Below are 18,318 nucleotides of genomic sequence, written 5' to 3'. Positions count from 1 at the left end.
CGAAAAGCAATTTTATCCATGACCAACTATTCGAGTAGTCTGAGCAAAGAAGCCCAACACTGAGGCTAATCTTGAGTAAAACTGCTTAAAAATCACTGTTGCAAGTTTGTACAATTCAATGTGCAACTCTTCAGCCCATACCACTTACGTGTTCCCTTTCATAAAGGGCCATGTTGTACACATCCATACAGTTCATAGTTCAGCATGGCAAAGCCACTAAAATACATGTTTACCAAAAACCTTTATTATTAAGTGTAACGAGCACCGCTGTGGATGGAAGCTGATGGCAATTACAAATTCCAATTTCCGACTGAAGACTTGTTGCTGTTAATGACAAGGGTTACATGACAGCATTAAATTAGGTGTAGAGAAATAACTAAATATTATTATTATTAAATTTTACATTATCAAAAAAGTCGACTGCAAGAGCCAAGAGGCTTGTCATTGCTACTACTTGAAGCACTGAGGTTCAATCTCCACAAGAAATGTGCTAGAAGCTGTGCCATGTGGTCATCTGTCATATAAGACAGACTGCACTATTAACAAATAGCAGTGCTTGATCTTATCTACCCAATGAGCAGCATGCCAGGCTGTTAAAATACTTACCAGCATTTTCACTGTCCCCCAAGAGTTCACTGAGGGTTGCGTCTACGTCACCATTATTTCTGTACAGCGCCTCACAGACAACCTCAAGGTCAATGCCGAGTCTTGTTAATGTGGCCCACATATCAGTTGAAATACTCTGCTGAGCTAATTGAGCCCAAACAGCTTGATTCATTCCCAACACAGACTGTGCTGCTGAAGATGAAGATGCAACTGAAGTGCCGGATGTAGCAGAAGAAGGCTGCTGCGGCGGCTGCTGGAGTATCTGAAGTAAAAAAGCAGAAGTAATGAGATCACAGAATCGGAGTACACAAAGTGCAAGTTTGTTTATATAGCCACACTAAGAGTGGGAGGGGGGGGATGGCGCACACAAGAGTAGTATAAAATGAAGTATTGCAAATGTGCTTTTAGCGCCAGTGCAATGACCCTTTGAACATTAGCTGCTGGACACTTGATGTATATAGAAATTTAGTGGTAAGCAATTGTACTGTACTTCCAGAGCTTTACACTTTGGGGACTTGAAGTATTGCTCGGCAGGTAACATTTGTCTCCACTATCTCACCATATCTGTTGAGTGTGGAAGAATCTACACAGCATCAAAGATTAGGCCCCAGATTTTGTTATGCAGAGAAGCGACGTCCATAGCCAGTTGGCTACACACCTCACTAACAAAAACTCTGCAGCATGACAGAATTCCAGACAGTGACAGTGTTCTGAAAAATGATTTTGGAGTTTACAGTATGCAGAAATCCTTCCAGTGTTCTGTCACCTTTTCTTAACACAAAGCAAAGACAGTGTTTAGTGCATAAAGTAGCAAGTAGAAATGAGTAAAATGGCACTACCTCAGCACAAAGAGCTCAATGATGACATGCCCGTAACATCACAGGTTCTACGAAATTTCTCCATCTTGTATTGAGTTTCCATCTCAGATTTACCCCATCTTTGAGCACACTGGTGACTTACCATCTTGTTTTAACTGAATACATAGCTACGAGCTCCCTATGACATCATACTATGCTAACTGTACAGTAAGCAGTCAAATTATATTTTTCAAAGAAAAGAGTGACCTTTAAGGTCCAGTCATCCATTCGTGTAGGAAATATGCGGCAGGTGTCACACACAGAATAGTATGCACTCAGTATCAGCTGGTTCATTTCATTAATTAAGTGGCATTCTATGCTGTATACAAAAAATAGTGCTATTAACAGCGATTTCAAGACAACTGAACATGTTTCAATCTGTTTACAGTGTGAAGAGTTCCAGCTTAGTAATAGGAAAAGCAAGCGTAGTGACTGCATAGAATAGATCATACAAGAGATCTGTTCGAAAAGTATCAGACTATTTTTTTGCGAGCACTTTACAGATTTGAAAGAAGTGCGCTTGCATCAGCAGACCTTGAACCTTCGTGCGCACGTGGGAACTTTTCCCTGCCTGCCAACAACGTCAGTCACTGGGATGTATCGTTCAAGTGAGGTAGTGTGCAGTGCTCATCAGTTTTTCATTGCAAAGAAAATCACAGAGCGACTGGAGCAGTGCTACTGCATCGAATTTTGCCAGAAACTAGGCAATAGCCAAGTCGAAACCATTTGGAACATGAAGACTGCTTTCGGTGACGACACTACGAGCCGCACACAGATTAAGGAGTGGTACAACCGGTTTAAAGATGGCCACACGTTGGTGGAGAGCGAGCCACGATCTGGTAGGCCATCAACATGCCGAAATGACCTCGTCATTGTCGAAGTGAACGCTGTGGCTATGCAGGACCGACGTGTGACAATCCGAAAAATTGTGGAAGAGGTGGGCATCAGCACTTTCTCTGCACATTCCATTATGACCGAAGATTTGGCCGTGAAAAGAATTGCAGCGAAATTTGTGCTGAAACTGCTCACGGTGGAGCAAAAGCAACTTTGTGTTAAAGTCTCACAGGACATACTGGATTTCACAAGCAGCGACCCTAACTTCATGAACACCATTATTACTGGCGACGAGTCTTGGGTGTACGGGTACGACCCGGAAACCAAATCCCAGTCATCACAGCGGAAGCATTCCATGTCACCAAGACCAAAGAAGGTCCGCCAAGTGCGCAGCAACGTCAAAGTGATGCTGAGTGCTTTCTTTGACTTCCGCGGTGTGGTACACCATGAGTATGCACCACAGGGTCAAACAACCACCGAAGAGTACTACAGGGATGTCCCCTATTGCCTACGTGATGCTGAGCAGCGCAAAATACCCGAGTTGTGGTGAACAGGAAACTGGTGCACCCATCACGACAATGCACATTCCCCACACTTGGTTCAGGCATTTTTGGCCAAAAGTCAGACTTCCGTAGTTTAACAGGTTCCTTACCCTCCTGATATGGCCTCCTACGATTCTGGATGCTTGTTTGTTTATTTATTTATTTTTACCCTCAGGGTACAGAGTACATTTCAGAGGGGAATAGGCAATCTACAACATATAAAAAATGAGATACAAAGCACAAATCATACAAATATAGCAACTGAATGAGGCACAAGAATGAATACACCATAAATCGTAATAAAAACTAAAGAATGAGCAATATTTTTATTTTTATAAATGGTGAAGGCAATCAGCAAAATAAAGTAATTGTTGAGTAAAACATAAGAGGTGGTAATCAGGTAATAATTGCTTTCAGAATATGCTTGAAATTAGTGGAGTCAGTGATGCTTGTTACAGATGCAGGCAGGGAATTCCAATCATCAGAAGTTCTTGGGAGATATGATTGGGCATTGATTGATTGATTTGTGGGGTTTAACGTCTCAAAACCACCATATGATTATGAGAGACGCCGTAGAGGAGGGCTCCTGAAATTTTGACCACCTGGGTATGATTGGGCATATCTTGTTGTGTGGCAAGGGGAAACTTTAACCTTTTGTTGGTGCTTACGACGATGAGAAATGAAGAGAGCAAGTTCGATTATACGGTAACGAAAGATCGGATTGTGATAACATATTTTATGAACGATACAAAAGTGACTGTATTTTCAGGAAGCCGCTAGGGGAATCAGGCTTAGAGATGCCTTCATTTGGGTGATACTAGCTGAACGATGGTAATTAGCCAAAATGAAACGAGCTGCAAGGTTCTCAATGAATTCTAACATATGAGATAACGTTACCTGATCAGAGTCCCATACATATGAAGCATATTCCATTTGAGGTCGGATATATGTGGTACATAGTAATAATTTTAGTGACAATGGAGCAAGGAAAAAGTTCCTTCGTAGGTAGCCCAGTGTTTTATTAGCCTTGGATGTTATATGTTCCGTATGTAATTTCCAGAAAAGAGTGCTAGTTATGTGGATACCCAAGTACAGGTAAGATGTTACACTTTCAAGGGGGTGACTATGAAGAAAGTAAGTTGGACAAGTTGCGTTCGACCAAGAAATCCTCATGGCCTTGCAGTTTTTATTATTTAGTTCCAGAATGTTTTTGTCAATAGATAATTTACAATAAATTACACAATCATCAGCAAATAAACTAATTGTGAAAGTAACAGTAGTAGGTAAGTCATTTATATAGATTAGGAATAGAGAGGGCCAAGTACTGATCCTTGGGGAGCCCGGTAACCAACCGGTGCAGTGTTAGAATAGTGTTAGAAATAACGTCGTTAGTGCTAGCAAACTGAACACGAAAAGAAGAAATGCACGAATCCAGTCAACTGCGGGATCAATGTTTAGTACACTTAGTTTATATAAAAGCAGTGAATGGATAACTTCATCGAACACTTTAGCAAAGTCAAAAAATATGCAGTCAGTCGGTTAAAGAAGCGGAGTCCAAAGAAAAATTCAAATCGTTAGTAAAAAAAATTAGTTGAGTATCACAAGAGAAATATTTATGTAAGCCATGCTGAGTTGAGGAGAAGAAAGTATTATCCTCAATAAAATTAACAAGATGAGAAAAGATTATATGTTCCATTATTTTACATGATATACATGTGAGAGATATGGGACGACAGATAGACTATGTTTATCACTGCCTTTATGAACTAGAATAATGGCAGCAGTTCTCCAGTCCTCAGGTGGTACACCATCATGATAAGATTGTGCTTTGCTATTAATTCCATCAATACCATGAGAAGGCGCTAGTTTCAAGTTATCGATAATCCATGCGAATCAAACGAGATGGGATTCATTGAGAAATGATTGTATGATTAAAGCTCAGGACGTTGGGTATCATTAGTTGAATAAAACGACTTAATGAATGTATTGTTTAGTACAGTAGCACATAGATAGTCTGGAACAGAATTTCCAGTGGGTGCAAGCAATAACACTTTACTGGTGTTAGCTGGTTTAATTATACTCCAGAAGCGTTTGCGGTTAGTCTTCAAGATGTTCAGCAAGGTCACGTAGAAGAACAAGGATTTAGTAGACTTTAGTCCTCGCGAATACACTGAAGAAGCTGTCTTGTACTTTGTCCAGTGGATCAGTTTAAGTGAATACTTCGCAATTCTGAAAAGCCTCTTTTTTTTTTTGGTTAGAAAGTCGATTTAGGTATCCGTTATACCATGGGGCTTGGTTATTGGAGTACAGCCAGTAGAGAGGGATATAAAGATGAATCAGTTCAGACACTTTATTTCGGAACAAAGACCAATTGGTTTCTACTGAGTGCTCGAAATAATGTGGTAAGAAAGTGTCTAGGAAAGAGCTTAGTTCATTCTTAATGTCAGAGTAGTTACCTTTGTTCTAGTCTCTAATAGTCTTAGAGCATTTTGCTGATAGTGCATGCAACAAATCAAACGTGAAATGCACAATATTGTGGTCGCTCAGGCCAGGCATGTGCAATACAGGTGACATGAGGGTCTTAGATGACGTTAGCACTATGTCTATGAGGGGAAAAAAAGTGAGTAACAAGCATGGGTGAGGCGACGATTTGTGATAAACCAAAATCCGTGCAGGTGGTGATAAAGTGGTTGGCCTCGGCTGTCGGTGGGTATGAAAATGGGCATGCGTGCTGCCAATCAAAGTTCAGGTAGGTGATGTCCCCCATTAGTTACTATGACTTGTGCTTTAGGATAACGAATTCAAAAGTTGGGAGGACATTGAAAAAAGAGTGATTTCAGACAAGGGAGGACATTATGGCTGCAATGACAGCTGAGCTAAACTCCATTCCAAAGAGGCCTTCTCAGAATGCTTCCAACAGTGGCCGAACCACTGCAAGATGACAGATGACAACAGACTGGTTAGGAGAGAGAAGTGCTACAGCTTTTTTGGGGGTGGGGGTGGGGGGTGTCAGTGCACAGTTTCAGAACAAACAGCGGCTGTGCTGAGCCCGCTAGCAAGCGTAGTTTTCGACAAGCACGGGAGGGAATCAGGTGTAAATATTTGCAAGACGGAGAGACTTGTTTTTCCTTTTTTGTCGACCGAGGACAGCACTGATTGTTTTGATGGGATTTAGAATGCGTGAGAACACTTGTTCTTTATTTGTGGCTGACTGCACGTCTCAGTTTCTGTGTGTGCACGGACAGACTGGAAAGGTGCCCGAGCACTGGCAGAACGAGCCTTTCAGTCCAGCCTAGGTGTGCACTGACTATCCACCGCATTCTGTTTGTTTAACAATCAAGACGCCCGGCAGGCACTTGGACATGTGCAAGCAGCATCGTGCCAAATGAGCTCTACATAGACATTTAGGCTTAAATTTATGATAGGCATCTACTTTTTTGCAAAATCTCAAACAAAATTTTGCATGGTCAAATTTTAATTCGTGTGAATGGGCCGTTTTAATTCGTGTGAATGGGCCATTGAGAGCGTGCAGTGCCGATACCTGTTGCCCGTTGGTCGCGGTGGCTACATCACTGTACCCAAAGAGGTTCTCGAACGAAAAAAATCTTTTCTACGAGTTATCGCCAGTTTCCTAACAAATAAAAGACTATCGATAGCATGCTAAACTCTCAAAAACAGACACACATGCAGCGGCACAGATACTTTGGTTAGGCTGAATACAATGACAAAATGCACATTGCTGGAATGGAGTGAGTAGAGGGCATCGGCAGAATTATGAAAAGGCTCTAGTTGCGTTTGTTGCGACCAAGAAGAGTTCTAGGCGATAAACGTCCGATACCATGTAAAACAGGTGTACTAGTAAAATTTCGCACAGTTGGCGCAAGCTGCACTTAAATGTGCGCAGCAAGGAGCAGGGATACAGAATTGTAGCAAAATGGTGCAATTGGCACAGTTGGATCATGAGTAAATTAGCCATGTTAATGCCAATTATTAATCAGGGAATAAGACCAGAAATGCTTATACAACTAGTGGCCACTTTCCCAACTGGCTTTTGACTGTAAAGGAAAGCGTGCAAAGGTAAATGCATTGTCAGGTAGTAATCAAGCCATACCCTCTCGTGGCACCAAGGAATGAGTGGCCGTGGCTTAACATGACGAGGCTGTCCCTTTGTCGTCATTCTGAGCTCGCAATGTAACAATACTCTTAACCCGGTAAAGCCCTCTGCAGGATACTAAAACATTCCATAGGCCCAAGACCAGTACAGATGAGAGCATGTGCACTCTAAATGCTGTTAATGTTATCATGGATGTCTGGCCTTCCTGCTAGTGCACATCCTTTGTGTCACACTCACCCCATGCAAATACACTAACCTTTTGTAGGCCTACCTGTACTATCAGCGTCAAATGAAATTTGAACAGCGGCAAGCCTTCACGATAGTATAGTGCGCGCCGTCCACTTATCACTACGAACAGGCACGCATATATGCGGAAAGCTACCGAACAGGATGCGGGCGCCTGTCAATGATGATAACTGGATGGCACGCACTACACTATCGCAAAGGCTTGCCGCTGTTCGGGTTTCATTTAACGGTGATAGTACTTTTGACGATGATGCGAAAACTGGTTTATTTACATAAACTACAAAGAAATAGTATCACACAAACTTAACTGAAATCAAGCCAGTAGTCTACAAACAAAAAGTGGGATCCACATATCGCACTGACCTATGAGTGTGTTTTCAAAAATTGGGAAAACATTTCCCCACTCACTCATGAAGGCACCATTTCGCGATTGCATGAAGGGGTATCTGGGATGAAACAGGCAGAGCAAGTGGAACCGTGTAGCACTCATGATGAGGATGATATATGGCGTTTATTGGCACAAGGGCCATGTGATGGCCAAAGGGTGCCAGTACATCAGACAAAATATGTGGGCTATAGGTATGTTGACTGGTTGTATAGTGACCTAAAATTCCTTGCGCTAAAGGCAAGTAAAACATAAAGGTATTAAAATAATGAGAGGGATATGAAATGTGCAAAGTGAAAATGAGCTCGACAAGTACTGCTGACTGGGCGAGTTGGTGCATGATAAAATGATATTGATTTAGCGCACCTCGGTTTGAGCGGCTAACAGTTCTGATAATGAAGATATAGAGAGATGATACAGCATGAATATCTTCAATGCCCTTGGCTCTAATGGCTGCGAGACAAGTTCTTTGTAATGTATCGCCTGTAGCCGCAACCACTATACAAATGTCGAGAGATTACAAGGGTAGATCCCGTGAAAACTATGAACAACCTTCAAGAATGCGAATAGTACTGATATTTGAAAAGGGGATCCCGACCGATGAACATCGATGGATGAAGTGGTATTTGCTCTCGACAGTGACGGCAGGTGCTTTTTACTAACAGTGTGCCATTCCTAGCACTAGATTAAAATGTGGAGAATGGCAAGTGGTTCACCACATTTCTAGCAGAACTGTTGATCCCCACCAGACAAAAGATATCAATGTATACTGTATGTGTGTCCTAATCTTAACCTTGTAAATTAGGTCTATATGGCGTGACCTCGACACTGTCAGCCAATGAACAAGGCGAGGCTTGATAACGTGTTTTTCTGTGTGGCTATCCCATTTGCTTTGCCAATAAGCTCCGAGCTGTCATTTAAAGTAATGGTTTGAGGTCAAGTGCAGGGATAGCTATGGATGTATTGGCAGTGTTGTCGTGGACAGATCTAGCTGGTCCGCCTATCATATTACCTTGGATATCACTGTGCCCTGTCACCGAGCAGAGTACAACATGTTTGAGAGTGTACACTGTGCATAAAGCGAGACATCGATAGAATTTGTCTTTAAGAGATTGAGAGCTTTTAGAATGCTTAAGGAATTGGTGTAAATTACTGCCTTTAATAGTTTTAATTGTTTAATGTGTTTAACAGCCATAAGTATTGCATATGCTCCTGCTGTGAATATGCTTGCACTATTAGGATGCAGAACATTGGCATCCGAAAAGCATAGACCATTTTGGTATTTCCATGCCAACTTGAAGATCTCGCCCCCACGGTTGCGGCGCTAAGCCGACATTGCGGGAGACGCAGCGCGGCTGCTTGGCGGAGTCTCCTGGCGATGGCGGCTCAGAAGATCACCAGATACCACCCCACATCAATACAGTGGGCCAAAATTAAAGTATTCGCAGCCGAAGACGATGCCCCTACTGAAAATTAATGCTTCCAAACATTGATTCGCCTTCGTCAGGACGCCAGCACTCTACCTTCGTCTAACACAACACGCACGCACAACGGCGACCGGCTCGGACGCCTTGTGTGCGCTTCGAAGACATGATACCGTATTTACTCGCACAATCCTCGCACTTTTCGGGCGGAAAACCGATGCAAAGTTGGGGGGTGCGAGAATGACGCGGGGAAAACTTTCTATGAAAACATACAGAGCGAAAAAGAAAACGAAGTGGCCGCAAATCGGGATTCTCACACCAGCAACTAACAACAAGCTTTGAGAAGTACTGCTAAAAATTTATCTCAACAATCAAAGCAAAGGTTCAACACAAGGCAAGATTTATTTAAGACACAAAAAGTGCAAGCAAATAGTCGAAAATTAGAATACCATACGCAAAGCTTGTGGGCGTTGCGGGCGTAGCGGTAGCATTCGTCACTCAACAGGAGCCCTCAAAAGGTAAGAGTAAGATGTCAGTATTGGGCTGATGGCATTGATCCCAGTCTTATGCACACGGCAGGCCCAACGCGTCTTGGTGGCTTTCAGCAGCCGTCATCAGTAGCGAACACAAAACTCGTTGACTCCGAAGGGCCTACCAGCGGCGCTCTTGCAGTTGTTTAGTGCATGATCTATCACTTTCAACTTGAAGTAGCCGTGTAGCTTCAGTATTGCCCCATAACGTGACAAGATTACCGACACAACATACAAAACATGCCGCAACGCGCACTTGCCGCTTTGGCTTGGCTTAAATCTCCGTGCAATAATAGTACGATTGATGCTTAAGAGGTAGCGCAAATGGCGCACGCTTTCATCATCAACGGCTGCAACGAGCACACATTATTGCGGCAATTTTCGGAAGTGTGATAATTACTCGAAAAAAAAAAAACATTGTATTTTTGTTGGGCGATGTGGGGAGAGCGAGAATTATCCGAGTGCGAGATTTATGCGAGTAAATACAGTAATTGTGCTCAAGCAAGGTACTATGCTAGACATTCGGAAAGTGTTCCACCACGAGGACGCTGGCACCACAATTGCCGGCCACGTCACTGGAGTCTCTGCCGGGGACTTGAATGTGTGAACTGTTTGGGAACAAAATGTGTTGGTGGGTACAACCCAGATCATGCGTGTCGCCAATCAACTCATCAAGGACTGACTTGCGAGTGGGAGCGGTGTCCTACACATTTAGAGGTCATCTGAAAGCGAATGGGGAGGTATTTGATTGATTGATATGTGTGGTTTAACGTCCCAAAACCCACATATGATTATGCGAGACGCCGTAGTGGAGGGCTCCAAAAATTTCGACCACCTGGGGTTCTTAAACATGCACCCAAATCTGAGCACACGGGCCTACAACATTTTCGCCTCCATCGGAAATGCAGCCGCCGCAGCCGAGATTCGATCCTGCGACCTGCGGGTCAGCAGCCGAGCACCTTAGTCACTAAACCACCACGGCAGGGCAAAATGGGGAGGTATGCCGTGGAATGACCTCTGTATACGAAGATGAAATATCGGAGTCCCTCAAGTCCGAATTATACCATACCTGCCTACCTAGCAACAGAGAAATTCGACAAACCCCGGAGAGAGGAAGGGAGCGGGGGGGTTACAGACTTTTTTTAAAAATTTGTAGCTGTGATGAAGTTGCCTTTAGTGACAAGCATAATCATGTTTTGCCGCCATAAGTCAAATCGATGCACTGAATTATTTTCCCCCATTTTCGGCACCAAAAGAAAAAGGAAACAAACAAAAAAACAATGCCAAAAACAAGAGGATGGGTTGCAAACACAAGCGTAAACATCGGTGTTGCAGTCTCATAATGGCTTGCAATTGCTGAACACACTAGGGTAGGTTTTCCCACTAAGGCAAGAGTCTCAAAGTGGGAGCGCAAATGCTCCCAAAATTTTGAGTCATCAAAACAACTAGCAAAAAAATCTATTTCCGTAAAAACAACTTGCGTGTCTTCATACGTTAACGGACAGGACGATGCAGTTGACTGTTGCAAAAGCGCGGGTCAAAGCTTTGGCTTTGCTTGCTACTAGATTCTTTGGACAAGAACGCAAAAACCCTTCTAGCCTTTTCTACGTCTTTACCACCTTTAACCTACCGCTGCGTCAGCCATGAGCCCTAGGAGCTTATAGATCGCTATCACATCGCCGCGACCGCAGTTTTGTGCGTGCCGGTTGTGGCAAATGGTAGTTTTGTTTTCAATCCACGTGCCTTCAAAACTACTAAGTTGCTTTACGCTATCTATGATTGAAACTGCCTCGGTTTTTCAAAACAGCGTTGCCTTGACTGGTCAAGCGTTGGCCGTGCGCACACTTTCAAAGTTCTGCCAGTAACGTCGTCGCCATACGTGATTGTGTCAAACGACCGCGGTTTCATCCACAGCGGTTGTGGCAACAACAACCACACGCACTGTAGAAGACAGCGCATGCACTGGTCGCACACGTACTTACGAAGCTTCGAGCACGCTGCTCTCGAACGACCTTCGTTTAAGGTTTCGGTATTAAAGTTCATATCACACGCCATGATTAGTAAAAGTGTTTGGAAGATTCGAATTTCGGTAAATTGGACACATGAATTAGGCTGGGGAATTTCACGAATTCGTATCTGCTGCAGTTTCACATCACTGAGACTCTACTGTATGTTTTGATGAATGCCTCTCAAATTCATTTATAATAAAATGCGGTGGGCTCGCAAAAAGCCCGAAACGGACTGACCTGCTTTTTTTTCAATTTGGCCAGAACTCGCACACAAATTTCAATTTCCAGACGATTTTCACGGCAACCGTACAAACACAAGAAACAGTCATAATCCGGGAGTCTCCCGCATTGTATGTGATCATAACACCAATACATATCGTTCTCTCGCGGTGGCGGAACATAGCACAACGCCGTTTTTGTGACTTCTGCGACTAGCTATGGCAATGCGCTATAGTCAATCGGGGAGGCCACACTATTTCACAAATTTTATTTTTTCATCAGCAATGATATATTTTTCGTCAAATTTCAGGCAATATTCGTAAAACCGTAAGCGCGGTTGAAATTTGTAGATTTTACGGGAAAATCGGCAGAGTTGGCAGGTATGCCATCGCGAATTGGCAACTCTGTTCACAGAGAAACGTCCCCCGATCTTACTTTGGTTTGAAATACGAAGCAAGCCATGTGGGTGTCAAACTAGCACTCAACAAAACGCACGCCTCCGAATTCTAACCGCTACACGAAATCGGGGCGCAGAGCAGACGCGACAAAAGCCGGCGTAAAGAAGAGTGTGTTTACCGCCCAAGGGCGAAGACCTGTTCTGTAGTAGCTGCACACGAGTGGCCGACGTGTCACCGGCAAAGAAGTTTTGTTATTGAAGCGCGGTCAGTTGACCCCGCGAGAGTTCTCGAAAGAGAAACGTCGGGCGCAATGGAACGACAACTGGCGCTGGACTTTAAGTGAGTGTTTTCTTGAAAAGAAGCATTCAAGCTTTGTTCCAAGAGCTTAGGACTGAACAGGTTTGACTAATACTTTAGTCTATAAGTGTCTTGGTTAGTTAATGCATAAGATTGCATTGTAGCACATGCTGTTGTTTGTGTCCATTGTTTTGAGTATCTTGTGATTGGCGACGTAGTGTATAAGATTATTGCAAAGTGTGCATGCTAGTGTGCCGATTCTTCTGCCTTATCCAAGAGAATATTTTTGTTTTCAATACAACTCTGAGCTCTGCCTCATTCTTTGGACCACAGCCAGCGTTCGCTGGCGCACTAAAAGGGACCAATTCTAAATTGTCTGTGCTTTCGTGGTGCACTTTGAGGGGCCGATACGTCAGCTCTTGCCACCCTAATTAACGGGACTAGTGACAGTGGGAAAACATGGGGCAGTGCTCACTGCATCCTCAGGCTCACTCTCACTGCCCGTGCAGCTAAGCGAAGACAGGCGCAAGCAAAAATCACTAACTGGCACACCTTCCACCTGTAACAAACATTCTACACTCTCCACACTGAGGGGTATGCCAGATGGGCCAACCAACCTCAACAGTTGCAGAAACAGCACACCCGCAATTTACACACCTCCGAAGCAATTCCTGCGATAGACCCACACTTGTTACAGCTGTACCATTTCTTTTACATCCTACACAGGAGAGCTTTTGGAAACCGTGGTTCGAAAATGCACAGGTGCCTTTGCTGACACAGTGTATGGCTTCCGACCACACAAATCAGCCTAAAACATTTCACTACAACTTCACTGTGAAGTAATACAGCCTGAAACTACGCGCCGCAATGATAAGGTCGTCCTTACCCTAGACCTGTAAGGCACCTTCAACAATGTAAAACAGAGTGCTATCCTAGCTAATCTTAACACCACAAACTGCGCTGAGAGGACCTTTTCCTACATACGAGATTTGTCTCATAGTGAGGCCGCATTGAAGACGACGAATACGGTCCCTACCACATGGGCACGAGGGCACAGCACAAGGAGCGGTTTTTTCACGGCTACTTTTTGACATCGCCTTGGTGTACGTTCTGAGAGAACTGGCTCGGATCTTGGGCATCTAATATGCAATGTATGGCGTCGATATTTCAATATGAAGCACACAGGGAAACTTGGGAGAAATTGAGGCCAGTAGTCGAACAGGCTGCCTTCCCTCTTGACTCATATACGTGAGCATGCGGGCTCCAGTGAGCCCTACCTAAATCTGAATTTGTCCATATCAAAACCAACCTAAAATACAAAACACGCATCTGCCTGACCCTCTCAGGGGCACCTATTCGCGAGGCAGAAGAAATCGGAATCCTTGGCTAGTACATTCACAGTCGCCTCAAAATTGATACAACTATCGCCAAACTTTAAAAGACCAGTGAACTAGTGGGACACATGATTCACCACGTCTCAAATAAGCGTGGAGGACTGCCGGGTAGGGATGCACTTCAGCTTTCCCAGGCCTTCGTCACCAGCAGAGTCCTGTATTCCATTCCCTGTCTACGGCTTGCGAAACAAGATACCAAACGCATAGATGCAATAATACGGAAAGCCACCAAACAGGCTCTGTGTCTCCCAATCACCACATCCGATGCGTGTTTCACCACACTTGGTGTGATCAACTCGCTGCAGGAGCTTATCGAAGCCCATCTAGAAAACCAATACACTCGACTTGCACAGACGCCTTCAGGGTAGCACCTCCTCGCTCGTCTCTACATACAACACGACCTTGAAACAGGACACGCTCAGAATGCCGGAGATTTGGAGACACAAACTTTTTGCACAGCCTCTACCGAAAAACATGGACTCGGAGCTGTACCAGGAAAGACGGGAAGCGCACTGCATGTTCAGGTGCTGGAAACGCGGTATGGCACTAACACAGGGGTTTACTATGTGGAGGTCGCCGGACCCAGACTGAGGGGATACTATACGGCAGCAGTATTCCATAAGAAAATGCAGGTGGATGGCCTTTTCTTTGAGGCTCGCAACTCAACAGAGGCGGAAGAGGTCACTGTAGCATAAGCTTTCGCACTACGCTTTTTTTATGTAATCATTACCGATTCGCTTGCACCCACCAATAGCTTGCACCCGCTAATTGGCAGGAGAAATTTCACCAGCACGAGGTTCACCGAACCCACCCCAAAATGCGGGGGATGGACCCCAGGTCATCAAGAATTTCTGAGAGAATGAGACCCCAGACGCAGCTGGACCGCGCAACCATTGTTGCTCACATACAAGGATATTGTGCAATAATATCGCTCCCAGCATCGCCGGTATGCACCCCCTGCCCAGTGTCTGAATAGGACGGGAGAAAGAATTTTACACTGGCTCCAAACAAACACGTTGCTATTCTTGGCGATATTACAATATTTTGACTTTACAGTCACCAGCCGGTTCAAGAACTGTGGGCAGACAGCCGATGTCTACCACATGCTGTGGGCCTGCCAGCTAAACAGCCATTTCTCTCCTCCCCAACCCTACCCGAAGACTGGGAGGTGACGCTGCTTAACTGTTCGGACCTTGGGGCCCAACAGGTCCTGATTGCCCGAGCAAAAGCAGCGGTATTGTCCAATGACGCCCTGGACTGATGATGTCACCTAGTCTGTAAGGCCCTTTCGGGGGCTCATACACTCTCTTTTATAATAAAGTTCTTCCCCACCACCACCATTTGTTCCCTTAAAAAGAGGAACTGTATCTCAAAATTTGCTCTTACATTTTGTTATGGCCGTAATGGCCAATTGTTCTCCCCACAACAGTTGGTGAACACAAATTTTTTTTGTCGAGACCCGTCGAAATTGCACCAAGCAATCGAGATGGCACTGACTTGTTTGGATCATAACTACTGTTGTGGACTTCAAAACGAATTTAGATATTCAAAACTTTCTAAATTACAAAACATGCGTGCTCTTCACTGCTACGATATCACATACACAAACTTTGCCATTAAATTATGCGTATTATTTGCTTAGTCATGACAATTTTTTCGTTATTAATCTAGTCTCCAACTACACATCATAAACACAGAGAATAAAGATTGCCTGGTCCTAGTCTTATCTTTTTTAACTCGTTTGCTGTCAGGTGTTTCCAGCTGCAAAGCACCTCCATTGTCGGCTTGGTTTCACAAATATCAGGGAAATTTGAAACGCATAGAAGTAGCATGTCGCAGTCGAGATGACAGATATGAATGGAAAAAGAATACAACTTCATTTGCTGCTAAAAGAAGCAAGTGTGCAAAAGCGGGAATCACGTCATATTTTTGTATATTGGAGAGGCAACAGTGCACACTCCTAAACTTGAGGTGATGTAGCAGACACACCAACAGTATGCCAAAAAGAACCCTGCCAACCTGTGGCAGCTGGCAGAACAACCCTTGCAACCAATACAGTCGAATTTCGATGACACCAATTTGAAGAAAGCACACAAAATGTTCATATCACCCGAATTCGTATGAACCAAAAACAAGTTCAAGGTGATCATGAAGATGAACAAGAACTTTAATGAAGTCTACTACTTGAAGAAAAAAAGTTGATCATCTTTTGAACTTTCCTGCTTTCACCGCCTATCAATAAAGTGCCACGGTTTCCTCACTGCTGCTGCTGGCACCATAAGGCGCGTTCACACTTGGCATCAAAGGGAGCGCAAGTGACAAAACTTATTGAAAATTCCCTTGCGTTGCCGCTTAAGCATGTAGAAAAAGGTGCAGCAAAGTCGACAAGCAAAAAAATCAGTCCTTGGAGAATTCACACTGGGAAATTCAAGCGAAAACGCCAGAATAGCCGCAAAACCATGTCTGCACCCGTTCACATTTGTTCACAATTGTTCTGCCACTGCCGCCACTTGAGAATTGGTTCCCAAGCATTAAAATTCGTACAGAGTCCTAGTTATGCATGCAAAGCACTGAAAAGAAACAGTTTACACCTTTACAAACGTTGTTTCAGGGGATATGTCACAAGAAACGAAATGAGCGGACACACTAGCAGCGGTGGCGACGGATTCAGCCGGCAGTGCAAAAGCAAGAGACGCTAGGGCATGCCGACTTGCTGCTGCTGCACCTTCTACTTCCGGTGTTCGCAGCAATCACAATTCAAACCAGGCTCTTCATGAACGCGCTTTTTTCAAGAGCGCGAGCTTTATCGTGCTGTGTGGGTAGTTCGCAATTGAACCAACGCTAGCCACTGCCGATGCCACGCTTTTGCCACCATGTTGAATGTACGGCTGGTTGTTTACATCCTGTGGTTTGAGAGCTAGTGCAGCCGGTGTAGCCAAAGCCATAGCAGGAAGGTGATCCGCTATTGCATGGTGGCAAAACTGGTCTGAGACGAGTTTTTTCGCGTCAGTTTCACGGCATGATTTTCTGGCCACTTTTTTAACAGCCAAGCAATGGAAATTCCGGCGAGTTTTGCCACAATCGCTCTTTTCAAGGCCAAGTGTGGACGGGCCTTCCTCCCCCACAAAAGCCGCGTTGCGCCGCTCGCGTGCAGTGGTCAATTGAGTGTTCGTATCATCCGCAGTTTCCAGGGAGACCATTCGTAGAACACTGAATTACGGCGTATTTTACATAATGTAGTCCATCCGAAGCAACCTTAAAATTTGTATCATAGCGAAATTCGCATCAATCGTAATCGTATCATCGAGATTCTACTGTATCACACAAGCACTGCATGATCGCTCAGCTAAAAGGGTAGCGTGCACGAAGTGACTATACTCTTCAGCAAAGGGTCACGCCACTGTGGGGAGCCAACTCGAAAACATACTAGTATGTCAGTGACAGCAAAAAGGTTGAACTTATGGTGTCCAAATCCACGCCCCAGCAAGTGCTCTTTCTGAGCAACAGAAATGAATATTAAATTTGCAGGCAGCATACACTGGAAACCTCTGTGAAGCCAGAAACAGCTGGTTAGCGGACAGCACTTTTCCACCTAAAAAATTTCATTGACACGTGTCTATATCCAACTCGTGGGAAATGTTCACCGAAACCTGTATGTGTTGACTCCTTCAATCACGGAAAACTAACTCGTATTGTAGAGAAGACAGATATACTACAGGGGAAGGCTAAAACCAAAGATCAACCTTTATTATAAAGAGACATAAAATAATTAAAACAGAGCCTGTGCCTGAACCAAGATCAACAGTGGTACCTGGAGTAAATACTTTGACAAAAGGACCATAGGTTCCCTCCTCGAAATGTGGACTCGGGGACAATTCTTGCCGACAGCTCTCTATAACATTACTGTAAAGAAAAAGAAAACCTTGCAACTCACCTGAATTGCAACATTTATGTCATTGTTGGCCCGTTGCAGAGCATGGCGTGCATTAGTTGCAGGGAAGCCCATTGCCTTCAATGCATCGTAGTTCTCCACACTAACCCACTCTCCGGTGCAAGTCTTTCCCAACCTGCGTTTCCGAAGCTCCAGCTTCCTCTTTTCCTGTTCTTTTTCCTGTTGCGCTTTCTTCTCATCTTGCCGCGTAATGATGTGCTGCACTGCAAGATCCACGTCACCTCTAACTGAACGCAGTGCCAAGCGGGAATCAGATTCCGAGAAACCCATCGCCATGACCTAAAAAGGAACATAAATTATGCAGCAAGGCTAACCAAAAATGCAATGCACAGTATGGTTAAAATAAAATAATGCCAAAACTTAAAGGATCATCAAAAGAAACTGCTCACAAGCCCAGGAATCAAGGGGCTACTCCCTCAGTGGCCATTGTAGGCATGGCATTCTGTGGCTGAGCACGCAACGAGTTATTTCGGGACCACGGCAGTGACATTCCCATGAGGAAAGCATAGAA

The 18,318-nt window shown here is 44.3% G+C and overlaps 2 protein-coding genes across 2 annotated transcripts in view; one reads left to right on the top strand and one right to left on the bottom strand.

Annotated features, from left to right (window-relative positions):
* Nucleotides 1–18,318, bottom strand: part of LOC119176057 (NEDD8 ultimate buster 1) — a 61,229-nt gene that overhangs the window by 14,647 nt on the left and 28,264 nt on the right. The window contains exons 8-9 of the mRNA XM_037427171.2: nucleotides 17,790–18,086; nucleotides 607–868 (exon numbers count right to left, since the gene is read on the bottom strand). Of these exons, the coding sequence (XP_037283068.2) occupies nucleotides 607–868; nucleotides 17,790–18,086 (559 nt within the window). The remainder of the gene's footprint in view (nucleotides 1–606; nucleotides 869–17,789; nucleotides 18,087–18,318) is intronic.
* Nucleotides 2,059–3,090, top strand: LOC142776859 (protein GVQW3-like). The gene has a single exon (XM_075881201.1). It carries the CDS (start codon nucleotides 2,059–2,061, stop codon nucleotides 2,845–2,847), a length of 789 nt encoding a protein of 262 aa, XP_075737316.1. The 3' UTR covers nucleotides 2,848–3,090.

The sequence above is a fragment of the Rhipicephalus microplus genome, chromosome X (assembly GCF_043290135.1).
Source record: "Rhipicephalus microplus isolate Deutch F79 chromosome X, USDA_Rmic, whole genome shotgun sequence".
Taxonomy (NCBI): Eukaryota; Metazoa; Arthropoda; class Arachnida; order Ixodida; family Ixodidae; genus Rhipicephalus; species Rhipicephalus microplus.
Note: the sequence above shows the minus strand (reverse complement) of the source record. Positions and strands in the feature narration are given on the sequence as shown.

What these genes read in the sequence shown, in the direction of transcription:
- LOC142776859 (XM_075881201.1), top strand. Translation starts at nt 2,059, where the DNA reads ATGTATCGTTCAAGTGAGGTAGTGTGCAGTGCTCATCAGTTTTTCATT.